Source organism: Phragmites australis, chromosome 16, assembly GCF_958298935.1.
Source record: "Phragmites australis chromosome 16, lpPhrAust1.1, whole genome shotgun sequence".
NCBI lineage: Eukaryota > Viridiplantae > Streptophyta > Magnoliopsida > Poales > Poaceae > Phragmites > Phragmites australis.
The window spans coordinates 13,604,496-13,631,448 of record NC_084936.1 but is presented as its reverse complement, the minus strand read 5'-3'; the positions used below and the strand labels follow the sequence as shown (position 1 = coordinate 13,631,448).

General features: G+C 42.7%; 2 protein-coding genes across 2 annotated transcripts; both read right to left on the bottom strand.

Moving 5' to 3' along the window:
* Positions 1 to 14,247: 14,247 nt before the first annotated feature.
* On the bottom strand, positions 14,248 to 16,886 carry LOC133894830 (uncharacterized). Its single transcript, XM_062335001.1, has 6 exons — positions 16,749 to 16,886; positions 15,354 to 15,627; positions 15,164 to 15,260; positions 14,876 to 15,000; positions 14,714 to 14,785; positions 14,248 to 14,635 (listed from the first exon to the last, which is right to left on the bottom strand). Exons 2-6 carry the CDS (start codon positions 15,397 to 15,399, stop codon positions 14,592 to 14,594), a joined length of 384 nt encoding a protein of 127 aa, XP_062190985.1. The 5' UTR covers positions 15,400 to 15,627; positions 16,749 to 16,886; the 3' UTR covers positions 14,248 to 14,591.
* A 109-nt stretch (positions 16,887 to 16,995) lies between these two features.
* On the bottom strand, positions 16,996 to 25,304 carry LOC133895070 (uncharacterized). Its single transcript, XM_062335270.1, has 15 exons — positions 25,146 to 25,304; positions 24,604 to 24,726; positions 24,401 to 24,508; positions 24,149 to 24,327; positions 23,573 to 23,618; positions 22,519 to 22,576; positions 21,657 to 21,756; positions 21,415 to 21,556; positions 19,500 to 19,773; positions 19,311 to 19,407; positions 18,462 to 18,586; positions 18,301 to 18,372; positions 18,090 to 18,222; positions 17,803 to 17,984; positions 16,996 to 17,686 (listed from the first exon to the last, which is right to left on the bottom strand). The coding sequence occupies exons 1-12, from the start codon at positions 25,302 to 25,304 to the stop codon at positions 18,335 to 18,337; spliced, it is 1,449 nt and encodes a 482-aa protein (XP_062191254.1). The 3' UTR covers positions 16,996 to 17,686; positions 17,803 to 17,984; positions 18,090 to 18,222; positions 18,301 to 18,334.
* Between the last annotated feature and the right edge of the window lie 1,649 nt (positions 25,305 to 26,953).

The following is a 26,953-nucleotide window of genomic DNA, read 5'->3' as shown; positions in this document are numbered from 1 at the left end:
CGGAGTTTAGTGCTGTCAATTGAAATGACCTGCTGTGACCATCACATTGCACTTCAAAAACACACCTTCCGCTACCCAACGGATATGTCGACTTCGGCTGTGTCGAGGGCGTCGAAGGCCATTGCACGGTCATTCACCACTAATTATTGGTGTAAACATGGCTATGAGCTCACTGCTAGGGGGAAATAAACCAGCTTGAGGATAATGGTTGAAGATCACCATCCTGGTCCCTCCAGAGCCTTGATCTCTGAACCATCTGTTAAAAGCTCGATCTCCGATGTCATTAGATCCTTTCACGGTACCCCTTCGCACCTACGAAGCCTTCCCTTGGCTCCACTGGCTCGACCTCCCGAAGCCTCCCAAAACACGTCCTCCCGAAGCCTCGGTCCTCCGAAGCTTCGGCCTCCCGAAGCCCCAGCCCTCCGGGGTCCCGCTTCCCAAAGCCTTCACCTCCCAGTTCTATGCCTCCCGAGGCCCCCACCTCGGGCTGATCGGGCCACCTTCCCAAAGGCAGCTGGGTGAGTCAGCAGGCAAGGTAGCGGGGTGAGTCACCAGAAGGGGAGCGCTGGTCATGCTTTGCCTGGAAGGAAGTGACCAGCATTAAAGGCCTAGGCTAAGGGACGCCACTCTGACACCCTGGCGTGATGAAGGCTATCGTGACACCCTTGACAGTGCAGCGTGGGCCGCAATCGGCGACCAGCTTGCCCCCTTCAGGGGGTAGGCACCACAATAATTACCACGATGGATATTTATCTCCTCGATAGTATAGAAGATAGTTATCCGGAATAAGGCCCAGTAACTTGGTCCCCAGGTATCCCCTTCGACCACACCTGGGATACCCCGAGCGAGCCAACATCTTTGGAAAGTCTGTCCACCCAGCGCCCTCCTTGGGCCCCTCAGGCGAAAGATGGTTCCAAGGAGACAGAGGGCTCCGGGGTGCGCAGACCCCGCCAGTGCCTCCAACACCGCCCTCGCAATGCTAACCGCGCGCAAGGAACCCCAAGCCCACCTCGTCCAGTGAGGCATAGTCAGAACCACTACGGCTCCAAAAGCCGGTTCACCGGGCAGCCTCGATGGTCTCCCAAAGGGGAAGGAGACCCTGGGGAAACCACAGGCTCTGGGACAAACGGCCTTTAGCAGCGACCTCAACGACAACTCCAAGCTCCGGTGCCCTCGGAGGCACATGGGTGCATCCTGCACGAACCAAGGTGCGGCCACAACACCAACGACTGCTGCACCCTCATGACCTTCCTGGAGGAATACCTCAGAAGACAAGCAATATACCTGGCCGCAGAAGGAGTGGGCGAAGGACAACACAGGGTTCGGAGGCTTGGAGTAAACTCCCAGGAAAATCCCCGGCCCCTCAACCCTGAACTGTCACTACCAACCCTATTACCAACGGTACCACATCCAGCAACAAGAACTGAGTCAGGGACACGCCGTCGCCAAGCTCCAGACAGGGTATCTCCGGAGCCGGGCAATGGCTAAGGGCCGAGGCGGTCGAGGATAGCCTCTTCCGACTAGCCTTCGACTACGCCTCCAACATGCCGCCGCCAGGCTCCGAACGAATTACCTCCGGGGCCAGGCAACAGCTAAAGGCTGAGGGGGTCAAGCACCGCCTCTCCTAGCCTAGCCACTAGGTAAAAGCAGTAGAACTTAAGTTACATTCTCACTTAGCATGAACAGTTATATTACTTAGCTATGTTTTATGCTATAAATAGCTTCTTATTGCCAACAGTAGACTGCAAAACTTAGCTAGTATAACCATGCAAAATCCCTACACTCCCGTAGACACATCGTGCCTAGGTCGCCTAGGGGGCGAGTCTGTCCAGGTTTTCTGGAAGGCATTGTGCAGCCTTGGAAGCATAGTTGCCATGTATCAAGTGATTTCCTTGATAGACTGTGTTGCGGCGCCACCCGTAGGACATCTTCGGGTGGTGTGACAAGCCCATGTACCGTGGATGTAGCATGCCTAGGTCAATTAGAAGGTAAGACTGCCTAGAATTCTTGGAAGGCATTGCGTAGTCTCGATAGACTTTTGAGGCCCACACATCGCGGGCACCACTTATGCCTAGGTCACCTACAAGGCGGATTATGCCCAGGGTGCCCTGGAAGGCATTTGCATAGCCTTGGGTGTCGAAGCCACGCCCCGGGGGATGTCCCCAGTGGCGGAGTTGCGGTGCTCCGAGGAATGCTGTCGCAAGGAATCCTCGTCGCACGACATGTCTACACACCGCAGACGTAGCATGCCTAGGTCACCTGAAAGGAAAGATTGCCTAGGATTCCTGGAAGGTATTGTGTAGCCTCGATAGTGTGTAGATGCCGGTTATCAAGGGACTTCCTTGGTAATGTAGTTGCGGCACCCCCGGGGGATTTCTCCAGAGGCGTGACAAGCCCACGCACCAGTAAGCATCGCTTGCCTAAACCCAATGTCACATGAAAAGGTTTCCCAGAGGGTAGGCTTTGCCCTGGTTGGAAGTGGAGCCCACACACCACGGGCGTAGCATGCCTAGGTCACCTGGGGGCAAGACTGCCTAGGTTTCCTGGAAGGTATTGTGTAGCCTCGATAGTGTGTGGACGCCGCATATCAGGGGACTGCCCTGATGTGAGGATGCGGTGCTCTGAGGAATGCTATTGCAACGAATCCTCTCTGCACGACATGCTTATATACTGCGGGTGCCACTTATGCCTAGGTCACCTACAAGGTAGATTATGCCCAGGGTGCCTTGGAAGGAATTGCATAGCTTCGGTCATATAAATGCCACGCGCCAGGGCACATCCTTGGTGGATAGTATTCCGGTGCACCCCGGGCGTTTCCTTGGGAGCATGACAAGCCTACACACCACGGGCGTAGCATGCCTAGGTCACCTGGAAGGCAAGACTGCCTAGGTTTCCTGGAAGGTATTGCGTAGCTCCGATAGTGTGTAGGACCTTCAACATTAATACATGCCAAGGACTCTTACAAAAACCTCCGACAAAAACGAAGGGTCTTACAAAAACCTCTGACAAAAGTGGAGAGGCTTATAACAACCTCCAGAAAAAGCGGAGAGTCTTACAAAAACCTCCGACAAAAATGGAGAGTTTTACAAAAACCTCTGACAAAAATGAAAAACCTTACAAAACCCTCGGGTAAAAACGGAGAGCTTTACCAAAACCTCTGGTAAAAATAGAGAGTCTTACAAAGACCTCTGAGAAAAACGAAGAGTCCTACCAAACCTCCGGTAAAAACAGAGCTTTACCAAAACCTCCGGTAAAAACGGAGAGCTTTACCAAACCTCTGACAAAAATGGAAAACCTTACAAAACCCTCCAGTAAAAACGGAGAGCTTTACCAAAACCTCCGATAAAAATGGAGAGTCTTACCAAACCTCTGACAAAAACGGAGAGTCCTACCAAACCTTCGGTAAAAACGGAGATCTTTACCAAAACCTCCAGTAAAAATAGAGAGTCTTACCAAACCTACGATAAAAACGGAGAGTCCTACCAAACCTCTGGTAAAAACGGAAAACTTTACCAAAACCTCCGGTAAAAATGGAGAGCTTTACCAAACCTCCGGCAAAAACGGAGAACTCTACCAAAAACCTCTGGTAAAAATGGAGAACTTTACCAAACCTCCGGTAAAAACAGAGAGCTTTACTAAACCTCCGCACAATGGAGAGCCTTACAAAACCTCTGCACAACGGAGAGACTTCCGAAAACGCCCGCGATGGAGATGTTTCTTCGAAAACTCCGCCGAACGAAAAGGTTTTGAAAAGACCTAACGGGAAAGGTACCCTGACATCTTGAAGGCTAACGCAATCGGCGACCACGATAATTACCACGGCCCGACACCGCCGAAGGGGGCATTTCGGCCGAAGCCCTGGTTGGAGCCGGACGCTTTGGCAATGTCTCCGATGCACCGAGTGGCTTCGTCTTCTTTTAAGGTGGCATAGCTTTGGTCCGTTCGATCCCCACGGATGGCGCCAACTATTGGAACCTAAGTCCCCAGGCAAGGAAGGCCTTGCTTGTAGGAGAAGCCGAAGACTTTAGAGTGTGACATGTGTTTAGAGGGTGAAATAATCTTAATCGCTGTGTCACCTCAGTTACAGTATAACCCTATTTATAGCCCGTACTCAACCACTCCACACTAGAATTTACAGTTTCACCCCCTCAACTGCCACATTTCCGGTATATTCGAGAGTATTATGGTACCATCAAGTACATCTGTCTAATTACAACTATACCCTGAGCGACTATGTGGGCTTCGACGTCCACCAGGCGCCTTCGGCCAGTCCCAACACTACACCACGGGTCACCCTTTGGTCTCCACCCGAAGGTTCGCCATGATCTTCGCCTATCCTGACTCCCGGCGCCGCGGGTCGACCTTCGGCCTCCGACCGAAGGCACACCAGAGCCTTCGCCCACGCTGGCAGGTGAAGTCGCAGATCGACCTTCGACCTCCGACCGAAGACCCGCCAGAGCCTTAGCCTGCACTTCCTGAAACACAACTGCAACATTCATCAGTGCTCAGCTACCGGCAGACTTCGACTTGCCATCCGAAGGGGTACGGGAGATCATCCCCCAACAGGGTTTAATCTAATAATAATTTAAATAGTGTTTTTCTTTAGTAAAATAATTCTAATAAATTCTATAACAATCCTAGAAAATCTCAGAAAATCCTAGATCACTCCAAAAAAATCTAGCAAATTCCTAGTCACTTAGTTTCACCTATAATTAATCTTTTTATCCTATTTTAATCTTCTGAAAGTCTTATCTCATCAATTGTAGCTCTAATTCGATCAATTATTTCGCTAGAGTTCTTCAAAGATCCTGATCTATATAGCAAGTTGATTGTTGTGTGATATTTGATTCTTGGTGTTTATTTGTGTCTGTCTTTTCACTTGATTTTGCAAGTAGATGCCAACATCCAAGAGGAAGAGCTAGCAGGAGTTCAAGACCAAGACCTCAAAGACCCCACTGAGTATCGTAAAGGCAAGCTGTATTCTTGACAATGTTGATCCTAGTTTTTAAAATATTTTGTTTGCAAAATTGAATGCTAATAATTTTGTTAGGAATCCTAAGTTAGACTCTACCCTAGTTTTCCCTTATCATGCTAATAATGGTTTTAGTGGGTTTATAGAAGGGTAGTTCATGCTTAGCCTTGCTTTGGGATGATGGTAATCACAATTGTGAATCGAATATGATAATGGTCTTCTACAACTATGCTAAAAGTGAAGGATAATTTTTTTTTTTTGTTAGCAACATGAATGGAATTAGTGTTTGAGCAAGTGGTTGGATGAGGTAGGTGCAGGTTTAAGCACGAAGTGGGTGGGTGGTAGTGTTGCTCAAATCTAAGGAACGGTTTGTAGAGCAACCATTCCGAGTTAACAGTGCAACTATAAGCCTGATATGGAATAGGCTTGGTCAATTAATTAGCTTTACTCTCAGTATTATGTAGACTAGTGGTGGTGTAGGAACTGAAAGGTGTACTTTATGAAACTATCTGGTACAAGAGGGGACTTCTGTAGTTGAGGTCTAATTCACACGACGGTGAAACTTCAGCGGGGATGCATGTGTTGGGAGGGGCTTTGTAAAGGTCTTGTAGTGATTCCTAGCTGCACACTCCGAAAGTGTGTAAGTGCCGACGGGTATGGGCAAAATAGAAGATCATGACTTATTGGTAAAATATAGAGCCTTTACAGAATAAAAACTAATTAATCCGACGTGCTCACGGTATTATGTGACCATCAAGTCTTCATTTAGTTCCACCGGTGATGCTTTGAAATGTTCCGCTCTTCAGTTTGGTTCCTTTCCTAGTTTTGAGAAGCAATACAAGGAGGGACAGAACAAAGTAGTTGTTGGTCCTTGATGCAAGAAAATATTTATAGGTGTTAATTTGCCCAAAGAAGAGAAGAGACGCAAGCAAGGAAGAAACACACAGTTTAGATTGGGTCTATGGCCGTCCGACTTGCAATTGAATTATTTAATTATTTTGTAGTTACGAGTCCTATGTTTGTACGAGTTAGCCTAGAATCAGGCTTGGTTAATTAGGAAGTTCAACTAACAGCATTTGCACTATGGCGACATTAATTTATTATTTATGGATGTGAGTCTTTAGCCAATGAGTCTGTTCCGTAATATGGTCTGGTTACATTTCGTGAGTCTCATGAGTCCGTGTTGGAGTAGACATAGGCAGGCCTGCGTGCCACCATATATGCCCAGGCCATCGCCCTTTGTAGACAGACTGGATTATCGTGTGTTTGCTGCTGACAGCGTCTCCTCCAGTAAACCTAAGATGGCGTTCCCATCTTGTACTCTTGTGAGTTGACCAGTACGATGCCCGTGCTAACGCTACGGCGACATTTGATAATACAAATAAAATAACCGAAAGGTGATATATGTTTTAGTAATCAAGCATAGAATGAGTTAGATTTAAAATTCACGCAAAAAAGGAAGATAGAGCTTTTAGTTCTCATCTCATTGCACAGGGGATTGCCACGTGACAAATAACAAAACCGCTTTTAGATAGAGCTTGCAACTTAGATTCTAAATAAATAAGTCTATAAAAATATATTTATTTTCACAACTATCTCTTTCAAATCATCTTACCCATGATGCGGCTAAGATATTCTCGTAAACCTGTAGGAATTACATATCGACGTGAATTCCCGTCGTATGTCAATAGGCTGATCAAAAAATGCCTCCTCAGTGCTTGGGCCATCCTGCACATGCATCATATATATGTAAATGTAAATATATCTCACGTGTAAAGTATAGTAATGTAACTTGAAATGTACATACGATGATGCGACAAAGTAATATGCTTACCGTGCAGATTGGCGTGTGTAGCTTTTTACCATTTCATGCGCACATGAAATGCAAAACGAAAAAACCAGATAATAAATACCTATAGCAGAATAAATTGTAAACTATGTGTTAGATAAGCATACTTATTGCTTATTGCTTCTAGTGACGTTCAAAGCAAGTTACCCGTATATATCTGTTGGAGTACCAGATGGGAGTATATGTCGTCATCTATAAATATCATCATTCCACCCAAGGCGTGCTACTCTCATGACAAGCATATAGTACTTAGCAATATGAATAATTTTATGTGTGTACTGCTTGTATGGCATATATTTACACCAATCTGGAATAGGATTGGAGTCAAGTACGGTCAGAGTTCTGTCCTCCTGATCGAACACAAAAAGCAAGAACATATCATGTTGTGCAAATAGCATAAGAATCTGCAAAAAGGTAGGCATTAGGATAGCGAAAACAACATCACCAATGGACAAAGGGAAGCAGCCTTACAAATTTGCAACGTGAGACATCATAGTTCATAAAAGGCCAGATTTCTAACGATTTTGCCAACTCTCGAACATCGAGCTCTTTCTATACTTTGGGTCTCGTCCAAAATCAGACAACGTCCGGAAGAAAACAAAGATTTTTAAAATACGAGCAAAGAGTGCTTACGAGAATATAAAAACTCACGCAGAATTGCATGTCCATATAGTGCTTTGAAACTATTTTCTTGGCACTTTTCAACATCTTGTGTTCCGTCTATGCGAGAATCCGAACACCCATGTTGAAACAAGCATTGGACATGGGTTGATCCATCTTTAATGATGCTTGGAGTTGCTGGACACTTAAGCAAATCAGGTAATGCTTCGAACTTTGCACCCATTGTATCATGTAAAATGATCAATTACGACTAAGAATATGAGCATCGAAATAAAGTACATTATATTGTTAATAAATAGAACATAAGAAGCTTACTCCAATGTATTAGCATCATCAATTGACATGATATAATTGCATATGACGTCTGTCAATTCTTCTTTGCCCATCAGTATGTCCACCATGGAAAAGGCACACAATGAATACTGGTCTCTAGATTCATCGGCAGACTCATTTGCATTCATGACTTTAGACTGAATGGATTGGTGTGACCTTTTGTATAGATTAGGAGGACTTTCTACCATCACAACATCATCTGGACTTCCACTTTCTTCGTCGTTCTCTTCAATTAACGGATGTCATTTCCTCTTGTTTAGTTCTGATGATAACAAAATAGCAGCTAATTTTGTCCTAAATTGTATCATATCATCCTGCACAGTAGTAATATCGTTAATTTTTTCAGAATATATGATTAAACAGGTAACAGACTATCATGACCATGTATGATATACCTGAGTTACATTGTTGGACAGCACATCCCCTGTCTAGTATTCCATGTAGTTTAACATGAAAAGACCGCATGAACAGCTACAGTATCAAAATAGAATGTCATGCACATATTCATTTCAACAGTGGAAGGAAAATTTGGGTAAACAAAATTTTTGAGATGTATTCGTCCGTCTGCATTATCTTTTCGAATTGTATCTGTCTAACCGGCCATGAAGCAACCTGAAGGTTCTGCCACTTGTGGTTTTTAAGCTCTTTGAGCTATGATACAATGTCTATTTGCCTCTGCAATCCCTTCAGCTATTTATATATAATAAATAAAAAATATATTAGCAGAGATATGTATAGGAGCTCACGAGCTCTCATGTGCAGACAACTAGAGTATCCGTATTGGAGTTCTCGTGTTTCTCTGTGTGACCCCTAGACAAAAATACGCTCACGCTTACGTTTATGTTCGAGACCGATTTGTATGTTTTTCCATCAACTTCGTTCGAACGTTGGTTGAAATGAAGGTTTACTCGGTTCATTTGATCGTGTTTCTTTGGTGTGTTAGTACTAATCCCAATGAATACGTGACGGCCTGGACCGTCTTAGTAATACCACCGTTTGGGTTCGTATTGAACTTCGCAATTAGCGTCCCATTGGATCATTGGAAGCCGTTAGGATTGTTCTTCCTGGTCCTAGAGACTTGAGAGTTCGTCCATGTTCCAAACATGTGCTCAAAATCATTTAAACAAGTGTAATCCGCAATGCAACACATAATATTAGTGGATGCATGTATGCGGCGCAGAACATTGTACAACGCAGGGGCGTGCCTCATGTGGGGCCGGCGGGTTCAGTACTTCAGTTGAACCAACCCCAAAAATCTTGGAAAAATAAACATACTGGAGTTCGCAGTCCACTGTCCACCACGCCGGCAGAGCAAAGAAATTCACAACAAATTGAACGGATTGGAGAGAAGGAAAAAAAGATTGGACCTTTCCCCCCTCGTTTTGAGGAGAGCAAGAAAGATTTGATTTTTTTTTCTTTGAGGGGTCACCTCGCAGCAAAGAAGAGAAAAGATCCTAAAGAACAATCGAAGAATCCATCCGAATAGCAACCTAGGAGGAGTTCCTTACCAAGACGACAAAAGAAGAAGTCAATCCCAAGTCCGGATGGATGGTTCCCCACTCCACGCCACCCCTGGGGGACGAGAAGGCGCAGCTGGATCTCCTACATAATGCTTCAACTTTCTGTGAGCATCTGAAGCTACCGATTAATCCATTTCAATCCCCATTTCAGTTCTAATTTGCTTTCTGTTTGGAACGAATTTGCTTTTCAGTTTGGTACTAATTTTCCTGGGAGATGCTTCAAAATGCTTTTTCACATGAACATTTATTTGCTTTTTTTGTAGATGAACCTCAGCTACACTTGGTCCCAATTTTACAGAAACTTGCTTTTTCAAATATACAGAATTATTGCCCACGAGTACACAACAAATTGCTTTGCATCTTTGCAACAATTTGCTTCCCAGATTATGCTGATTTTGCTTGTGGGCGAGAGGCGGTGGGACGACTCGTGCATGTAGTTACGGCTAATTAACTAAAACGAGAAGGGGATAATGATGTCGGGAGCTAGGATTACCATAAATGGGGTGTGCATGCGGGGCTTAACACATGCACGCTTGGAATTTAGATGCATCCATATAAATATTAATAGAGAAATTTTACTTTAGTAACAAATACTCACAGTAGTACTGAGGTCTTCGCGGTCATATACAAAACCCATCGAACCGAGCACCTGTATCTCACACTTTCTAGCATCAATCACAGCAAGATACCATTGGATTCCCTCGATGTTTATTGGAATAAATACCTAAATAATTTTTGCACATATAGTATTAGGCACATATATATGTTAACAAGAAAAATCATAAATTAGAAGTTAATTTTTACCATGTCAGAGTCCAAGTATCTTTTCACCCTTCGTTCGATAGTGCTATTTTCAATGGAGTCATATACAGCATATAGATCCTCCATTTTAATGTCATCATCACCATCCCGCTTCAGAAGGGTGGAGACATAAGTAGTCTCCAGGTAGACCGTACCACCAGACCTACGCTGCAAATGCTCTTGAGTCCTTAAAAAGCAAATATACGTATTTATGACCTGTACTTGCAAGTTAACAACAACGATTAGATACCAGAAGTAAATATTTGTACATATATTTGCTTTTAATAAATGTACTTATTACCTTGTCATTCAAGAATGCACTCGGCTGAAAAAGGCATTCCAAATGCCTCCTGTCTACGAGAGCATCATTGCCTCCTGTCTACGAGAGCATCATCGATGAGCACAAGTACTTCTTTTCCAGGTAAAGAAGGCGTGTTTTTAATGGGTAGAATAATGTCAAGATCATTTTGGGTGCAAATATAATCTACAAAAAATCAGATGCATAAGGAACTAATGTAGCAAATGAAAAAGGACACAAAATATAGTAGAAATAAGTACCCTGCGAGATAATTTCAGTCGATAGAGCCTTCTTGGGTTTGTTATGCAGCGACATAACTCTAGTTACAGCTCCCATTTCCTGTACAAGCCCGTGACGATGAAATGCATGAAAGGGCATAAGATGAAAGTTATATAGGAGAATGTCTGCATGTGACTCTCAAGTCTCAACACCTCGACAAGAAGTAAGCTAACAGAAAATTCAGAGATAACTTCAATTTGAAAATTAGCGGGTGAAAATAGTTAACATCAAACAATAATACTATCTAAGAACAGTGCACCAAACAATAGCTAACATCTATGAAAAAGACACTAAAAGATAGTACACGCCACCATGAACGCGAAAATCGCTTAAATCGGAGCTAGAACGAGAAAGTTATGCTAAAAACAAGTTCAGGGTTAAATCTGAAGAAAAAAAATGACCTAGTTTGATTAAAACAGCAAGGACAGGGGCTTTTTTCAAAAACATAGGGATCTATTTGTAAATAAATAAAAATCTAGGGGTTCAACTGTAAGAAGACATGGACTTTTTTGGTAAATACATGAAAGATCAGGGACTAAAGTGCAAAAAAGCCAATTTTCCCAAATTAAAATAAATCAGAATTAACTGGGTAAAAACTCTGCTGATGTGGCGTGACACGCCAGCATTGCGGCTGATGTGGCGATGGTGTGGACGATGACGTGACGCTGGGTGGCGGCTGACTGGATTATGAAGCCATGTGTCATATCGTGATTGGGTGGCGAAGGGGTAAGTTAGATCTAATCTCGGCCGTGGGTTTTAGATCCAACAGTTGGGAGAGAGAGGGCGGCCAGAGAAGGAGGTGACCGGCAGCGGAGTGCTCAGGCACGGCGGCGCATGGCCGAAGGCTTGGCGGATCGATGCTCCGGCTCACCGGCAATGACGGGAAGCGGCGGAAAAGCATCACGGAGGGGCGGCAGACCACCTACGGCATCGGTGACTTCGGGAAGGCGACGGAACATGCTGGCGGCGGAACGTACTCCGGTGGCTTTCGGTTCCTCGTCAGCGGCAGTGCTCCGGTGGCCGAGATGCGAAGACGAGCACACCAACGTGCTCGGAGCGTGATGGAGAAGCTCAAGGATGGCTCAGCGATGGCAAAAGGCGGTGGCTTCGGCACGGCATCGAAGCTCGGCCGAGCGGCAATGCGGCGGCTCGGTCTGGGGCGAAACAGATCGAGGGGAAGGGGCCCGGACTTATATAGGCGGGGATATCTCGTGGAGAGTTGGGATTAGGCAGGTTTTGTTGGGATTTGGGCTCGGGGAGGGCGGCGGTGTTCGTGGCCGACTCGGACTCGAGGCAGCGCGGCGTGCTCGGGACAGAGACGGAGGAAGAGGACGGGCCCCACATGGCAGCGACATGCGATGCGAAGGCAGAGGGAGCTCAGGCGCCTTCGGAGCGGGCTGGCAGAGGCGGCAGCAGGCGCTCGTGCGGGAGCTGGGCCTGGCCTTCGGCCGGCCCAGGCGGGGAGGTGGGGTGAGAAGGGAGGAGGGAGCGAGCTCGGCCCAAGAGGAGAAAAGAAACAGGCCGTAAGGAAAAGGAAGAAAAAAAGCAAAAGCAAAGGGGATTTGGCCCAAGGAAAAAGAGAATTCTCTTTTATGGAAGTATTTCCAAACTTTTCCAAAAATTCAAACGGCACGCCTCGATGTTTTCAAATTTTTATTTTTCACACAATAAAACCCTAATTTATTTTTCCAAAAATTAGCAAGTATTTTAGTATCTTTGTAATAAGTGAATGTTGTCTTTATATTCTCATATTAATTGAAAAAGAAACTGTAACTACAAAGATGTTGCAGGAATGATATCATCCATGCACTAAAAATTTGTAGATGAGTTCATAAGAGATTAAGCACATTGGTTGTTGCACATAAGGCATGGATATTGAGTTGACTTAGAAGTTGCAACCCAATTAATCAAATGTTTGATACTCATATACTTCTATACAAAAGTATAGTTATCCATGCCTCAACAAATTTTAAAAGTTGGAAGACAAATGTATTACTCAAACTGACAAAATTGAGAGAAAAGCATTGACTGACTGAACTAATCACCACCTCAACTGATGTTGAACCTATCAACTAAACCATTTATCCTTGCTCCCATGCATATCGGTATGGGGTATAACCACAATAACAAAGACTACAAAGTCCATATTTTACACGTAGGGTAGCATTTTCTTCACAATAATTAAATCTTCATTAGGATGTAATACTTTAAATATAGATGTTTCCTTGTTCTTAGCCAGATAGGATTATTAGTTATAAATATTTTTCTAACTGTCAATTATGGCACTTATAAGTGTTATGCGTACGACCATCTAAACTCTTTATTTCGGCATAAATCGAATGGTAGAAAGTATGTACCTTTTTATTGATGGGTGTCTAGGTAAACGTGCAATTTTCTAATGTCCTGTATTTTCCTTTTCTATATATGCATGTCTGCCGGCCCTTCACTCCTCAAACATAGATCCACTGTTGTGTTTCATCTTTGCGCACGGCTGCCGGCCCTTCACTCCTTAAACATGCCTGCCAGCCGATGACTCTTTTCGTACGGCTGTGTTTCATCTTTCTTGCGGGAATGCGCATCCCAGCTCCCAAGTCAAGATTGTTTCTTGCAGTCTGGTTTTCCACTGCAAGTACGAGACAGAATACGAGCACGGATTCTGAGGTTCCAACGGAGGAGGAACGAACTGCTACGAATCACTTTTGATCAATTCAACTGCCTATGGCAGGCACTTGTTTGTTCGTGTTCGTTGGAGAGGGATGTCTCCCTAACAACACCTGTTAAGCATGTATATATTGTACAGAACATCACAATGCAATGAAGAACAATAGATTCATTCCCTCATTCTCGAGTTCAATCTCTATCTTCTATTCTACTTCTAATACGAAAGCACACGGAGCGGAACGAATGGCAAATTGCAACACAAAGTGCCCAGGGAACCAGTGTGTGCGCCAAGCAACACAGGATGGCCAAACACGTTGCGTGTTTCTTGTCATGGACTGCGAAAGGTGGGGGCTACAAAATATGGAGGAAGATGTGGTCGATGCAGGGCAATAAGGCTTATGAATTTCTGATAAGGGCCAATGTAAAGCTACTCTGCAACTAAGCAACAATTCCAGTTCATGGTAATACCGTCTTTTGCTCCAAGTGCTACTATCTATATATGATAAAAATTTGCAAACAGATGCAATATGGTTTGTAAGTACATACATATCAAAGAAGCATAGATCCGTAAGTCAACAATTTGTCACGAATTAGAAATACCAAGAAACAGGCTAGGCGCACACACACGGTAACCAGATAACAATGGGAACAGCCACCGGCAGCCAAACATCACAACCGGGTAAATCTTGCAAAAGAAAAGGCTCTTGGTAAACAGCAGTTAAGAACGACAAATCCAAGCTGCACACAAATGCATTTAACTGGGCAGCTGCCAACAAATCAAGCATCCATTCAACATTATTCAAACGACCAGCCATTTCAAACTTTGTCGCAAAAAGATTGATCATGAGATAGTTATGAAGCATTCATGGGAAAAAGAACTAACATAGTACCATAATCCAAAACTTGACAGGAAATAGAGGTATCCAGACAAAGCAAAATCCAAACTTTGACACTCAGTTCTTAACTGTAATAGAGCAAAGTGCATTAGACAACTTCCAACGGGTAGAACCCTTTACTCCTCAAACATACTAAGCTTCTACTGTCTCAGTAGGGGCATCAAGCATAAGACCCTTAGTAGGATTTGCCAGGAGGTCAATGTAGAGGCTCACAAGTTGCAGCTTCAGGAATAAATAAAATGTTTATTCTTGCTAGTGCACCCAACACTAACAATTCTGACTACTGGTTCGTGATTTGAACGTGTTGGTTGCTAGTTCCATTTGCTCTGTTCACCAACATCACTTGAACTTGATGACGAATCTACCTCAACACCTGCTCCCTGTTAATCAAAATCTCACGTAGATCTGCAATGACACATTTACAGGAAAAATTAGAAAATCACACATTATAGATCAGGTCACGTGAATGGCAGGATTCCTCACCCTCTAGCTCCATCGCTTGGGCAATAGTAGGCTGGAAAATGAGATAGCTCGCATAGGTAGTCACCACGCCACCTGAGGATGGATTAAATTATATAAAATCGAAATGAATATTGATATAGATGAAACTTTTTCAATCTAATATGAATTGGAATTCTATTTTACCGATATTCCTGTTTATCTTTAGAAATGTGGCGGCCAAGCAATGGAGCTTAGCCTCAACCCTTCTGAAACATGTGATATGGTGTGCGATGTGCATGTCCCATACGCGCAGAAAAACAACCTCGAACCTGTTATCAATGTTTAACTCTAGCTAAGAAATGACCAACATTACATTTAATGCCTAGTCATATGAAAGATCATGATAGAAAAAATAGATAATCATATAAGAGAAACATGAACATCATAAGATCTTAGCATTCCAAACGCAAGAAATTTTGGAAGACAACTAACCTTGTGTTCATAAGCGCTATGTCTCTAACAGGAATGTATCTAGGGAAGGACCACCGATATTGAATATCAGTCACATGAAGCACTAAACCTACAACATCTATGCACCCAAAAATGTAAAAAGAAATGAGTTATCTATGGATCTTGTATTATATCAGAAAAAAATCAATGCAATGTATTTATGACTTTATACCTGCTATCGTCATGTGGGGACGTGGGTAGACATTGTTGAAGTCCATGAAAACACTTGGACATATTGGGAACTCTATACGCCTTGCCGGGGTGTTCACAGTAGTCTAAGTGATCATAGACATGTAGTACTGGGAATCTAGGTACCAAAAATATCTGTACAGTTTCACCGTTAGTTCAAACCCGACGTTGGCGAAGTCATATATGTGATTATCATGAAGTCCCTGATTGAACCTTACAGCATCAGACTCACACGCGATGGCCTCCATCCTAGTCCCCTAAAAGGCATAAAAATCGATACACTATGTAAGATGATTCTCCTAATCAGGGATATATTTGATCAGAGGTTAGATGCTCTTTCACATGAAACCACTGCATATGAACTTTCAAATTACAACATACATGATAAATAGCAAACGACACCTGCACAAGCTGATCGATGAATTGAGCACTCAACTATCCGTTCTTAATCTCAATAAATATATTAAAATTGTCATGTGGCATAGCATTTGCTATACTCATCGGTACGTACAGTATTAAGAACAATAGTATCTAAAAATGCATAGTTTACTTATGAGCAGCATCAGTTACATAAGTTTCATCATGTGAGTAAGATGGTAAATATGGTCATTTGATATTGAGCTAATTTTAAAAAATTGGCACAATTTGCAATTTAACTCTATGATCTGTTCCATAAAGACATAATGGATCCTACATAGATTTTTGTGTGAAACCTTAGTATTGTATCCACTAAATGCTCGAAGAGTTCAATCGTTGCAGTAAGAAAGACTACATTTTTTTCTCTTATTTTTAGCTTTATTCGCCTGCTCTCTAGAGTTTATATCTGTTAACTTGCAGGTTTGTTGACTTCTTTCGGCTAGGTTGGCCTATGCGAGCTGATGCTGACTTCTTTTATCAACCCTTAAATTTATTGGATGAAAGAAATGAAGTGAGCTGGCTTATGTTCCCATTTTAGCATATATCTTTATGTTGTGCCCATTTTTTTTTGTTAGGCATTGCAACAGCTAATGTAATAGGTTGTTTACAGAACACAACAAACAGCAGACAGAAAGGAAAGGTCAACTTTGTTGAGCTACATTCATTTTGGCACATATTCAGACGGAAAGAATATATTCTGTATTGGCCAATTTATTCTGTATATCAGCACCTCTAAGAATATAGATTGTAAATCCTACAAAGAATCACAAGTAAGAAATAGCTACAACTCCTATAACGGCGACCTAGGACACAAATCAGTAATGAAGGGCACCAAGCAGTCTAAACTAATCAGAGACCTGCAAAAGTTTAACCCCTAAATATGCTGATAATGAATTGTTCTCCTTCAAAATTTGCAAAGCATTTTTACATGATTACAATGTCATATGGAGATTTAACTTACCATTTGATCCATTAGAATGGCCCTTAGCAGTGGACGACCATCAAAACCCTCCCGTATCGGCACTTTCTAGATGACCTTTGCGCGCACGATCCAGCATTGTTGGTACATCTGATCCATCTGCAGCTCATGGAACTGCAGAGATCTATATGTGAAAACAGAAAAGCTGTTAGCTCCGGAACAGAATCAAACTAATCAAAAAATGCTATGCATGTGTATAGGTATGGAGGATTCTACTTGCCTGCTCATGGCATAGCTTCCAGGAAATGAAGGCATGACCTATACCCTCCTGCTCACATGTAGACGACGGGGCACCACCATCTCACTACTTGGTTGGATGCTTGGCCGGACGCGTGGAGATGAAGAAATGACCCAGCCGCATCAGCCATATATAAAGACACCCCTGGCGCCCTTGCTTGCTTGCCCATCCCCTTGTACCTGACACTTAGTGTTGTACAATGTTTTGCTATTTGCCTCGAATGCACTTTGCTGGTTTTGTGTACTGGTACTCCAGATACATTTGCATCGGTAAAGAACTAAAAGATCCATACCATGCATTGAAGGTCAACTACAACTATACTGTAATAGCATACTGTCAAAAGAATAGAACAGAAAGCACCTTGCAAGTTCCAGTAGAAATCTACAACATGTTTCAGTATTACAGTATGGATGTTGTTCTTTTAGGACTATGTTTTCTGATGGGGTTCTATTGTATTCCAGTAGTATGATACTGATGTTAGTATGGTACCAGAATTGGACCAGGAAATTTTCAAACAAAAGAACTAGATCAGGATTCCCGATTCCCTGTAGTTTGGCACAGTGGAGTTCAGAGGTGTTTGTCTGGTCTCATATTCTTGTTTGCCACCCAACAGTGCCTGAATCAACCAACACTTCTATTTGGTTCCCAATGATAAGAAGCAGCTGCATTTTGGCATCTGAACCTGAAAAATATTCCAGTCAGTAATTCATCTCAAAGTAGCATGTTTGCAGGTAAATAGTATTTTGATTACGGAATGAAGTTCTAGTGTGGTAGAAGAAGCAACCCTAACATCACTACCTTGCAGTCTGGTAGAAGAAGCAACCCTAAACATGCATGCATATCCCCCCTCTTTCCCCTACTGAGCTTAAGGCTTCTTCGATCAAGGGCGTGCAGTAGTCAAATTACACTCTTCATCCAACCTGGTTCACAGCTCTCTCTGTTGCTCCAATAATCAACAGCCAACCAAGAAGCCTTTTCATCTGCTATCAACATCACAAGTTCCATTTAACACAAGCATAGGCTCACAAGTTGTAGCTACGGGAATAAATAAAACGTTTATTCTAGCTAGTGGACCCGACACTAACAATTCTTACTATTGGTTCATGATTTGAATGTGCTGGTTGATAGTTTCATTCTCTCTGTTCGCCAACATCACTTGAACTTGATGACGAATCTGCCTCAACACCTGCTGCCTGTTAATCAAAATCTCACATAGATCTGTAATGACACATTTACAAGAAAAATTAGAAAATCACACATTATAGATCGAGTCATGTGAATGGCAGGATTCCTCACCCTCTGGCTCCATCGCTTGGGCAATAGTAGGCTGTTAAATGAGATGGCTCGCATAGGTGGTCGCCACACCACCTGACGATGGATTAATTATATAAAATCGAAATGAATATTGATATAGATGAAACTTTTCCAATCTAATATGAACTGGACTTCTATTTTACCGATATTCTTGTTTATCTTTAGAAATGTGGTGGCCAAACAATGGAGCTCGGCCTCGGCCCTTCTGAAACGTGTGATATGGCATGCAATGTGCATGTCCCATATGCGTAGAAAAACAACCTCAAACCTGTTACCAATGTTTAACTCTAGCTAAGAAATACAGGATCCTAAACTTGTCTACATTTACAAATGTTTGAACCATGATAAGAAACTGATACAAGGAATTGACAAAGCCCAAAAGTGTTGGAAACCAAAAGAACGCAATAAATAGAATGTTACTACATGGACAAACACAAGAATCCCTTCAACACAGACTTTATAAAAGACTATTAGATTGGCCTCAAGTCTAACTGCACCAAATCACAGAATAATCCATTAGATGAATCCAAAGTGCAGTTTTCAACTAATATTTGATCGAGGAAAGAAATGAATTAGAATTGTTATAGTCTCGAAGTGAATATAAAGGTGAATGAAACTTGAGGAAACAAATTTCTAGTAATCACGTATGAAAGATGACCAGTAGGAAGTTTTATCAAGTTAAAGCAATTCTGGATACAATGAGGTAGGAAAAATAGTACAAGTGCTTTTAACTCAACTGTACGTTAGACTAATATAACGTATCCAATATTTATCCTAAAGAGCCAATCAGAACTATTGAATGAAAAAGCAAGTAATGAATTTAAAACTAAATTCATCAGAACTACTATGCACATCATTAATTATCAATATATCTAGCAAGAAACATGCATTTAACATCGGAGACAACACTTTCCCGTATGGTGAATACAGGATCTTGAACTTGTCTACATTTACAGCATTCGAAAGGCAAGAAATTTTGAAAGACAACTAACCTTGTGTTCATAAGCGCCATGTCTCTAACAGGAATGTTTCTAGGGAACAACCACCGATATTGAATATCGGTCACATGAAGCACTAAACCTACAACATCTATACACACAAAAATGTAAAAAGGAATGAGTTATTTATGGATATTGTATTATATCAGAAAAAATCAATGCAATGTATTTATGACTTTATACCTGCTATTGTCCTGTGGGGGTGTGAGTAGACGTCGTTGAAGTCCACGAAAACACTTGGACATATTGGGTACTCTATACGCCTTGCCTGGGTGTTAACAGTAGTATGAGTGATCATAGACATGTAGTACTCAGAGTCTAGGTACCAAAAAAATCTGTATGGCGTCACAGTTGGTTCAAACCCGACGTTGGCAAAGTCATATATGTGATTATCACGGAGTCCCTGATTGAACCTTTCAGCATCAGACCCACACGCGATGGCCTCCATCCTAGTCCCCTACAAGGCATAAAAATTGATACACTATATAAGATGATGCTCCTAATCAAGGATATATTTGGTCAGATGTTAGATGATCTTTCATATAAAACCACTGCATATGAACTTTCAAATTATAGCATACATGATAAATAGTAAATGACACCTGCACAAGCTGATGATAAATCGTCATGTGGCCTAGCATTTACTATACTGATCAGTACGTATAGTATTAAGAACAATAGTAGGTAAACCTATCCATAACAGAAACACCAATTTGCCACAAATATAAATCAGATTGATAAGCTTCATGAAAACTAATAAGACAGAATACATTTGCAAAGAATATCTATCACAATTTCACCAAGCCAACAGTTTGAATTATATACTTAACTCATTCACAAAAACAAATGCCAAGACAGCCCTCTAGTCCATTTATAAAAAATGAAAACCATTTAATAACTTAAGTGAAGTCTAAACTGAACAACAACAATTGATTGAGAAAGCAGCAACAACTGAACAGCAACAAGTGAGCTGGCTTATGTTCCCATTTTAGCATATATCTTTCTGTTATTATGCCCATTTTTTTTGTTAGGCATTGCAACAGCTAATGTAATAGGTTGTTTACAGAACACAAGAATTAGCAGACAGAAAGGAAAGGTCAACTTTGTCGAGCTACGTTCATTTTGGCACACATCGGATAATGATACAATTCTAATATATATTGATATATATTGGAGGAATATCGGACTATTTCTTTAAGGGCTGAAAAAATAGCACTATGGATAAAGTCGAGTCAAACGGAAGCAGAATGGGTTGTGACTAAAAAAGGAGCTCCATTATTTTTGCCACATAGACCAGAATTGCTCGACATATACTTTTTCCACCCCCACATCTGAATAACCAAAAATCAATTCATCCACAAGATGCCATAGTTTAATACTAACCCACATGCACATAGATACATCCTGATAGCTAAAGCTACCTGCTACTAAGAATAAATGGTTTCAGGACAGGCACTCATGTTACAATCACATTGTTGGTGACTTGGTGTGGCAGCAGCAATCCAGACAAGTATATGTATCCTGCATGTTGCTATTCCCCGACTACTCATCATGATTCAAAAACAGACACATCTAACCCCTGGAGAGAATCCAGGAATTAATGGCTGTGTGCAAAACTTCTAAGGAACATCACTAAGTAGGATTACAAACATCAAGATGAAGCTGGACCAACATATTAGATAATAAAATGCTCTATTTTATAGTATCAAGTTGTGAGCACAGAAAAATTAGCTATTACTTCTGGAAAAACATCGAGTTCATCAAAGCCCCTCAGTATGAGCATAATGTCCTGTTTAATATATTAATATATCATTAGTAGTCAGTCTATATGGTTCAGGAGTAGCCAAATTATTCTGAATATCAGCACGTCCAAAAATATAGATTGTAAATCCTACAAATAATCACAAGTAAGAAATAGCTACAATTCCTATAACGGCGACCTAGCACACAAATCAGTAACAAAGGGCACCAAACAGTCTAAACTAATCAGAGAACTGCAAAAGTTTAACCCCTAAATATGCTGATCATGAATTGTTCTCCTTCAAAATTTGCAAAGCATTTTTACATGATTACAATGTCATATGAAGATTTAACTTACTAATTGATCCATTAGAATGGCCCTTAGCAGTGGACGACCGTCAAAACCCTCCCGTATCGGCGCTTTCCAGTTGACCTTTGCGCGCATGATCCAGCACCGCTGGTACATGTGATCCATCTGCACCTCATGGAACTGCAGAGATCTATATGTGCAAACAGAAAAGCTGTTAGCTCCAGAACAGAATCAAACTAATCACAAAATGCTATGCATGTGTATAGGTATGGAGGATTCTACTTGCCTACTCATGGAATAGCTTCCAGGAAATGGAGGCATGGCCTGTACCCTCTTGCTCGCATGTAGACGACAGGGCACCACCATCTCGCTGCTTGGTTGGACACTTGGCTGGACGTGTGGAGATGAAAAAATGACCCAGCCGCATCAGCCATAAATAAAGACACATGTGGCGCCAAAAGACAATTTTTTGCGGGCTAACAGGCGCCAAAATGTTGTTATAGCAATTAGTCCGTAGTCTGTTAGGGTAATTTTGGCCGATGAATCAAAAAGGGGAAAAAAGAAGATAAATATGGATGCCTTACCTTTGGGAACGCATTTGTTATCCTCCTTTTTATGCGGATTCTGTTACCACACCGTACCTTTATTTTCCTATCCAACAGAGATAGCATCGATTATTCCTAAGAAGGAGGGGAGTTCCGAAAATTGCAAAACCCTAAGAAAATTTCCCAATTCCCGAAACCCTAATCCCCATTAACACCAAAGCCCCAAACCTAGAAGTGGATCGGTGGGCACAAAAACGGATTTTCTTTTGCTTCTTACCGTTCCGGCAGTGCACGTCGTCGTTGTGGCAGCGCCCTCACCTTGATGTTGGCACTGACGCTCCTCAGCTCCCGCATCCACTCCGCTCCACTGCTTGAGTCGCCATGCTTTTGATCACGCGCATTTTGCGCCACGGCGGATCACCTCGACGGAGCCGCGCGCAGCATCTTCGCTACACGCGCGCACCGGTGAGGAGGTCCACCGTGCCACTACGCAACTTTAGTCGCGTGTTTTTCAGGAGTGAACGGTGGTGAATGGATTAGGGTTTCACGGCGGATTGTTTTTGTTCCATGTTGGGTGACTGTGACCATCCGATTGGATCCAATGGACCTGAGACTTTCGGCTTCGTGGGCCGCACGGAAGTGTCCGCGAGCAACACACAGCGCTCCTGCATAAGTTTTATACCACCTCGCAAATTAACAAGGGCGTTAGCATACTTAAATATCATAGCCCACACCACCTCCTTGAACTCCTCTAAGGCATCAATCTCCTTGCTCGACAGGCTGATTTGGCGCGGGTTGAGCTTTGGCTCTCTGCCCTTTTGGCCTATCACTTTTTTTTATTTTAGAAAATTAGCAAGATTGTTTTGTAGAAATTTACCTGCCTTTTATTTAGGTTTTAGGTGGGTGGGGTTTCATTTCAAAAGGAAAGGAAAATGGTCAAGGTAGTTGAACTAATGAACCATCTAACTATTTTGACCTTTTTAAGGAATTCTTCAACAATTTGATGACCGTATGTATGCCACAGCAAGAATGTAGAGGAGGTTCTACATGAATAATTTTAATTTCAATACTTATGAAAGAAAATACTAAATATTTGCACCCATCACCCTTTAGAACTTACTAAAGTCAGAAAGGGACTATTGCCCCTATTTTCTCCAGCATCGAAGCGTGAGAAACTCAAGTGATATTCCTTTCTTGTTTGTGGACACGGAATCCTATAGTGTTTAATTTGATCAGATTGCATTTACACGTCTGATGTTTCATCTTTTATTGTTTACACTTTACATTATGTTGCTATTGGTAAGTTGAACTGAATGATATCTTTAGGAATGATGCATTTAATGGACCATGAGAAAGTAAACAATGATCTTGCCAGGCAGATGGAAACAGAGGGTCTTGATATCCAGCTTAGCTATGATGTCTTGTTGTGTGTACAGTTGAAAGCAGGCAGCAAGGAGGCCACAAAGAGGTTTGAACACATAGTTAGACTAATGAATGAAGAGCTTGCTCGTTTCCAGAGCAGAAAATAGCTTGATATTGAACTCACATTCCATGAATTTGCCAAAGGTCATGCTAAGCTAGCCAAAGATATTGCTGATGCATGGCGAAGCGTCCTCCCAAAGCTTGAAGCTTGTTCCACATCATAAATGACGATAGCTTACCTTCGCATTTTCAGCTGCTTCAGCCTCGTTTAAGGAATGAGGTCTGCTACAGGATGATTCCATGATTTCAAGAACACAGGCAACAACAGACATTATTCTAGAGGCGCACTCTCATTCTTGAGCCTCTTCCTGAGAAGTGCATCTAGGCCTAGATCTTGGCGTCCATAAAAAAATGGGAAGCCTACCTAATTGTGGTTCTTATTTTTCAAACGACATAACAGCACAAACAATCATGGGTACATAAATTACGATCGAATTAACTTTTTTTTTCATCTTATGCTTGGGAGGATGCCCTTTTGCAAAGACCTTGCAGCTACATTAATTAAATACCCTGACCAAGAACAAGGTGGAATATTTTTTTTCTTTGCAGTAACAACATGTAATTAAAGCATCGCGGTTCCTAATTTTAGACTGCCAGTGGAATCCTATCTAGCTGGAGACGGCAATATAGCAGTAGTGTGTGGTATTGGAATTATAATTCCGTCAACAGATCTCTATTGCCATTGCCAGACAAATTCTGTAGAGATTATCTTGTCAAGGAAAAATGCAAAAAGAGATGCACGTTCTACAGTATACCTGTTTTCAGGGTTTCTGACAACAAGATTACGAATCATAAGACACGCTTGCTTCTGGGTCTGGCTGGAGGAGGGGAACCTTTGCATTGTCTGGATCGCCAGAGTACCATAGCCTACTTGCATTGCACGCGCTGCATTTTCTGGTGACCTCAGTGTAAGGACTGTCACCATAGACATCACCTGCGCATTCATTTAGCTCAGGACGTTATCTCAAAATAGAGATTCTTCAGTATTTCCTATTTATATATAGTACCTCTTGTATTATAGAAGGATCTTCAGAAAATCTGGATCTCAGCTTTAAGAATCTATCGAAACCACCTTGCTGAATGATAACAGACTTGTTCGCATCACTCGCAGCTAGCTTAAAGAGGAAATAATGTGATGTAAGTTTAATTTAGTAACAGTGGGATGTCCTCAAGCACAAGAATGTTGCAGTGCTGTATTATACTACCAAACCTTAGACAACAAAGAGCAGCATGATCTTGCTATAACTTTGTTCTTCTGTTCGCCAGCCTCATCAATGCATTGAAGAAGCACATCGATTCCACCATTTTCAGATATAGAACGGCATATTTCATCCTGTGATAACACAGGACAGAAGATGAAGTTCTCCTAAGACAGCTCATAATCACATAGGTTACTACTGCACAATAGCTTGTTTTTGCTTTATGAGCATAGTTCCTTCAAGGAAAGAAAAGACAAAATCATGAGAAATGGCAAGGGCAAGATGATGGCTGCAGTTTATTATAAAGAGTATCATAGTTTCCAAGTGATAGCCTACCGCAACGACGCGGGCGGATCGGCGGCAGCCGAAGATGAGGCCGACGCGATCGGGTTCAATGCAACTTGTTTATGCTATCTCTCAAATCATAGATGTTATCAATGTCAAATTGTTGTTGCAATCTCTCAAATCATGCTCAAAGTCAAGCCTCTAATCAAGATTGATCTAATTGGACGCGCAACCATCGAAGATCTCATTGCAATAGCTGAACAGTCACAGAGGCCCGATCGTGGCCCTTGTATATGTACTTGAATAAGTATTTAACGGCCTTTATGCTTGAGCACGCCTCAACATTAATGTGGCAGTTGAACAGCCGCAGAAGGTAAGGGTTGTAAGGGAGGACCCACCTGTTGTCCAGCAGGTGTTTTCGAACCATCGCACAGTGGCCATCTTCACGTCTCCTATACACCGGGTAGGAGTCCTTGCCTTGTAAGGTAGTCGCGTTGAAAGGACGCGGATAATGATTCTTGCATGACGGACGGTCCTTTGTGCACGGGCAATCACGATTTAGCACACCGCAAGGGCCATGCATCATATGCTTGATGACCATCTTGTACAGCTCTGGATACTTATGCTTGTCCGGGAGCTCGGCTGAGATGAGACAATCATACTGCTCGGGACACGTGAGCTTGTACCGCCCCAGCATGATAAGCAGGAAGTGGGCATGCGGTAGGCCCCTCTTCTGGAACTCCACCACATAGACATATGCCTTCACCTTGCCAAGAATGTTTTTTTCAAGCAACTATTTTTTTAGTTCCTCTAGCTTCACCCTGAAAACACGCACAACGAGATCCAGACGATCCTGGGGTATCTAGCCAGGATAGAGTTCACGTGTGATCTCATCCCAGTTTGGGTTGCATGTCATTGTGAGGAAGACGTTCGGCTTCCCGTACTTCCGCACTAAAGCCATAGCATCCATGTATCGATGCCTCTTGTCTCGAGGTCCTCCAATAAATGACATAGCCAGCACAGTCCGTTTTCCAATAGCGTCCGCTCTTCCCTCACTGGCATGCACGCTGTCGACCAAGCCTTGGTACAGGTCCACCCTTAACTCCTTCTTATGAGTCCATATGTAGTCCAGTCGTGAACTCTCGATCTTGATGTATGTGTCGACCGTGAATTGCTGAAAAAGACGCTTGCCAAACAACATTGGGTTGAATATCCCTGGCCGAATCTGGAATTTGTAGCAGTAGTAATCATGCACGGACACGCATAGCCTGCCACCAGAATCTGAATAGAGCATATGATGTTAGAAGCTAGTGTTGTACATAAGAGAGTACAATGCAAGAATTGACAGTGCAAACACCATGTGTTGAGAACACTAACCTGGGTCTTCATCATTATTACCACAAGCTTTACGAGCCGCTCGAGCCGCGTTCACCTCATCGATGGACACACCAACCTTTGGGATGTCGGTATGCCAGCTGAGTTCGCCTCTAGGGAAGAAGAGAGAGGGTATGATTGTGCATCGTAGCATCCATGATACGACCTAATGCCATATACTTCCATGTTCTTCCCTTGCAGGATAACGATATTCTCAAACTGCCTTCGACGTTCGCTCCCCTCGACCCAAGCAGCGGCCACCTCTGAAGTGGCCAGCACGTTATATGTTCTCTGGTCCAACCTATGGTCAAGGTTCAGTGTCACACGATAGTCATCAAGGTTCTCAACCTATCCCATACTCCGGAGTTGTTCAGAGTACGGATTGCCACGCAGTATGTCAACTAGCTTTCTGATGACAACCTTGTCTTGCTGGTACTGCTCTTCGTGGCAACGGCGATACCGAAGCTCTAGACTGGGATCATCATCGTAGAAGTAAAGCTCCGGGTGCTTGGGTTCCGAACCACCTCTACCTAACGACTGTATGTTATGGTACATTTGGCCGTGGGCACGAAACGTGTAGACACCATGTTTTCTCATGTCAGTGGTCTCACTGTCAAGATGACAGTAAAGTGAGGTGAATGAGAAATGACCATTGAAAAATTTAATGTTGTCACGGAAGTGCCTAGCATCAGCATCTGCACT

Coding starts and splice junctions, on each gene's coding strand:
- LOC133894830 (XM_062335001.1), bottom strand. CDS start 15,399: ATGGACTTCAACAATGTCTACCCACGTCCCCACATGACGATAGCAG. Junction 15,261..15,353: donor TCCCCACATGACGATAGCAG/GTATAAAGTCAT, acceptor TTGGGTGCATAG/ATGTTGTAGGTTTAGTGCTT. Junction 15,001..15,163: donor ATAGCGCTTATGAACACAAG/GTTAGTTGTCTT, acceptor CATTGATAACAG/GTTCGAGGTTGTTTTTCTGC.
- LOC133895070 (XM_062335270.1), bottom strand. CDS start 25,304: ATGGTTCGAAAACACCTGCTGGACAACAGGTGGGTCCTCCCTTACAAC. Junction 23,619..24,148: donor GTCAGAAACCCTGAAAACAG/GTATACTGTAGA, acceptor ATCATCCTGTAG/CAGACCTCATTCCTTAAACG. Junction 21,757..22,518: donor CACGAAGCCGAAAGTCTCAG/GTCCATTGGATC, acceptor CCACACGTCCAG/CCAAGTGTCCAACCAAGCAG.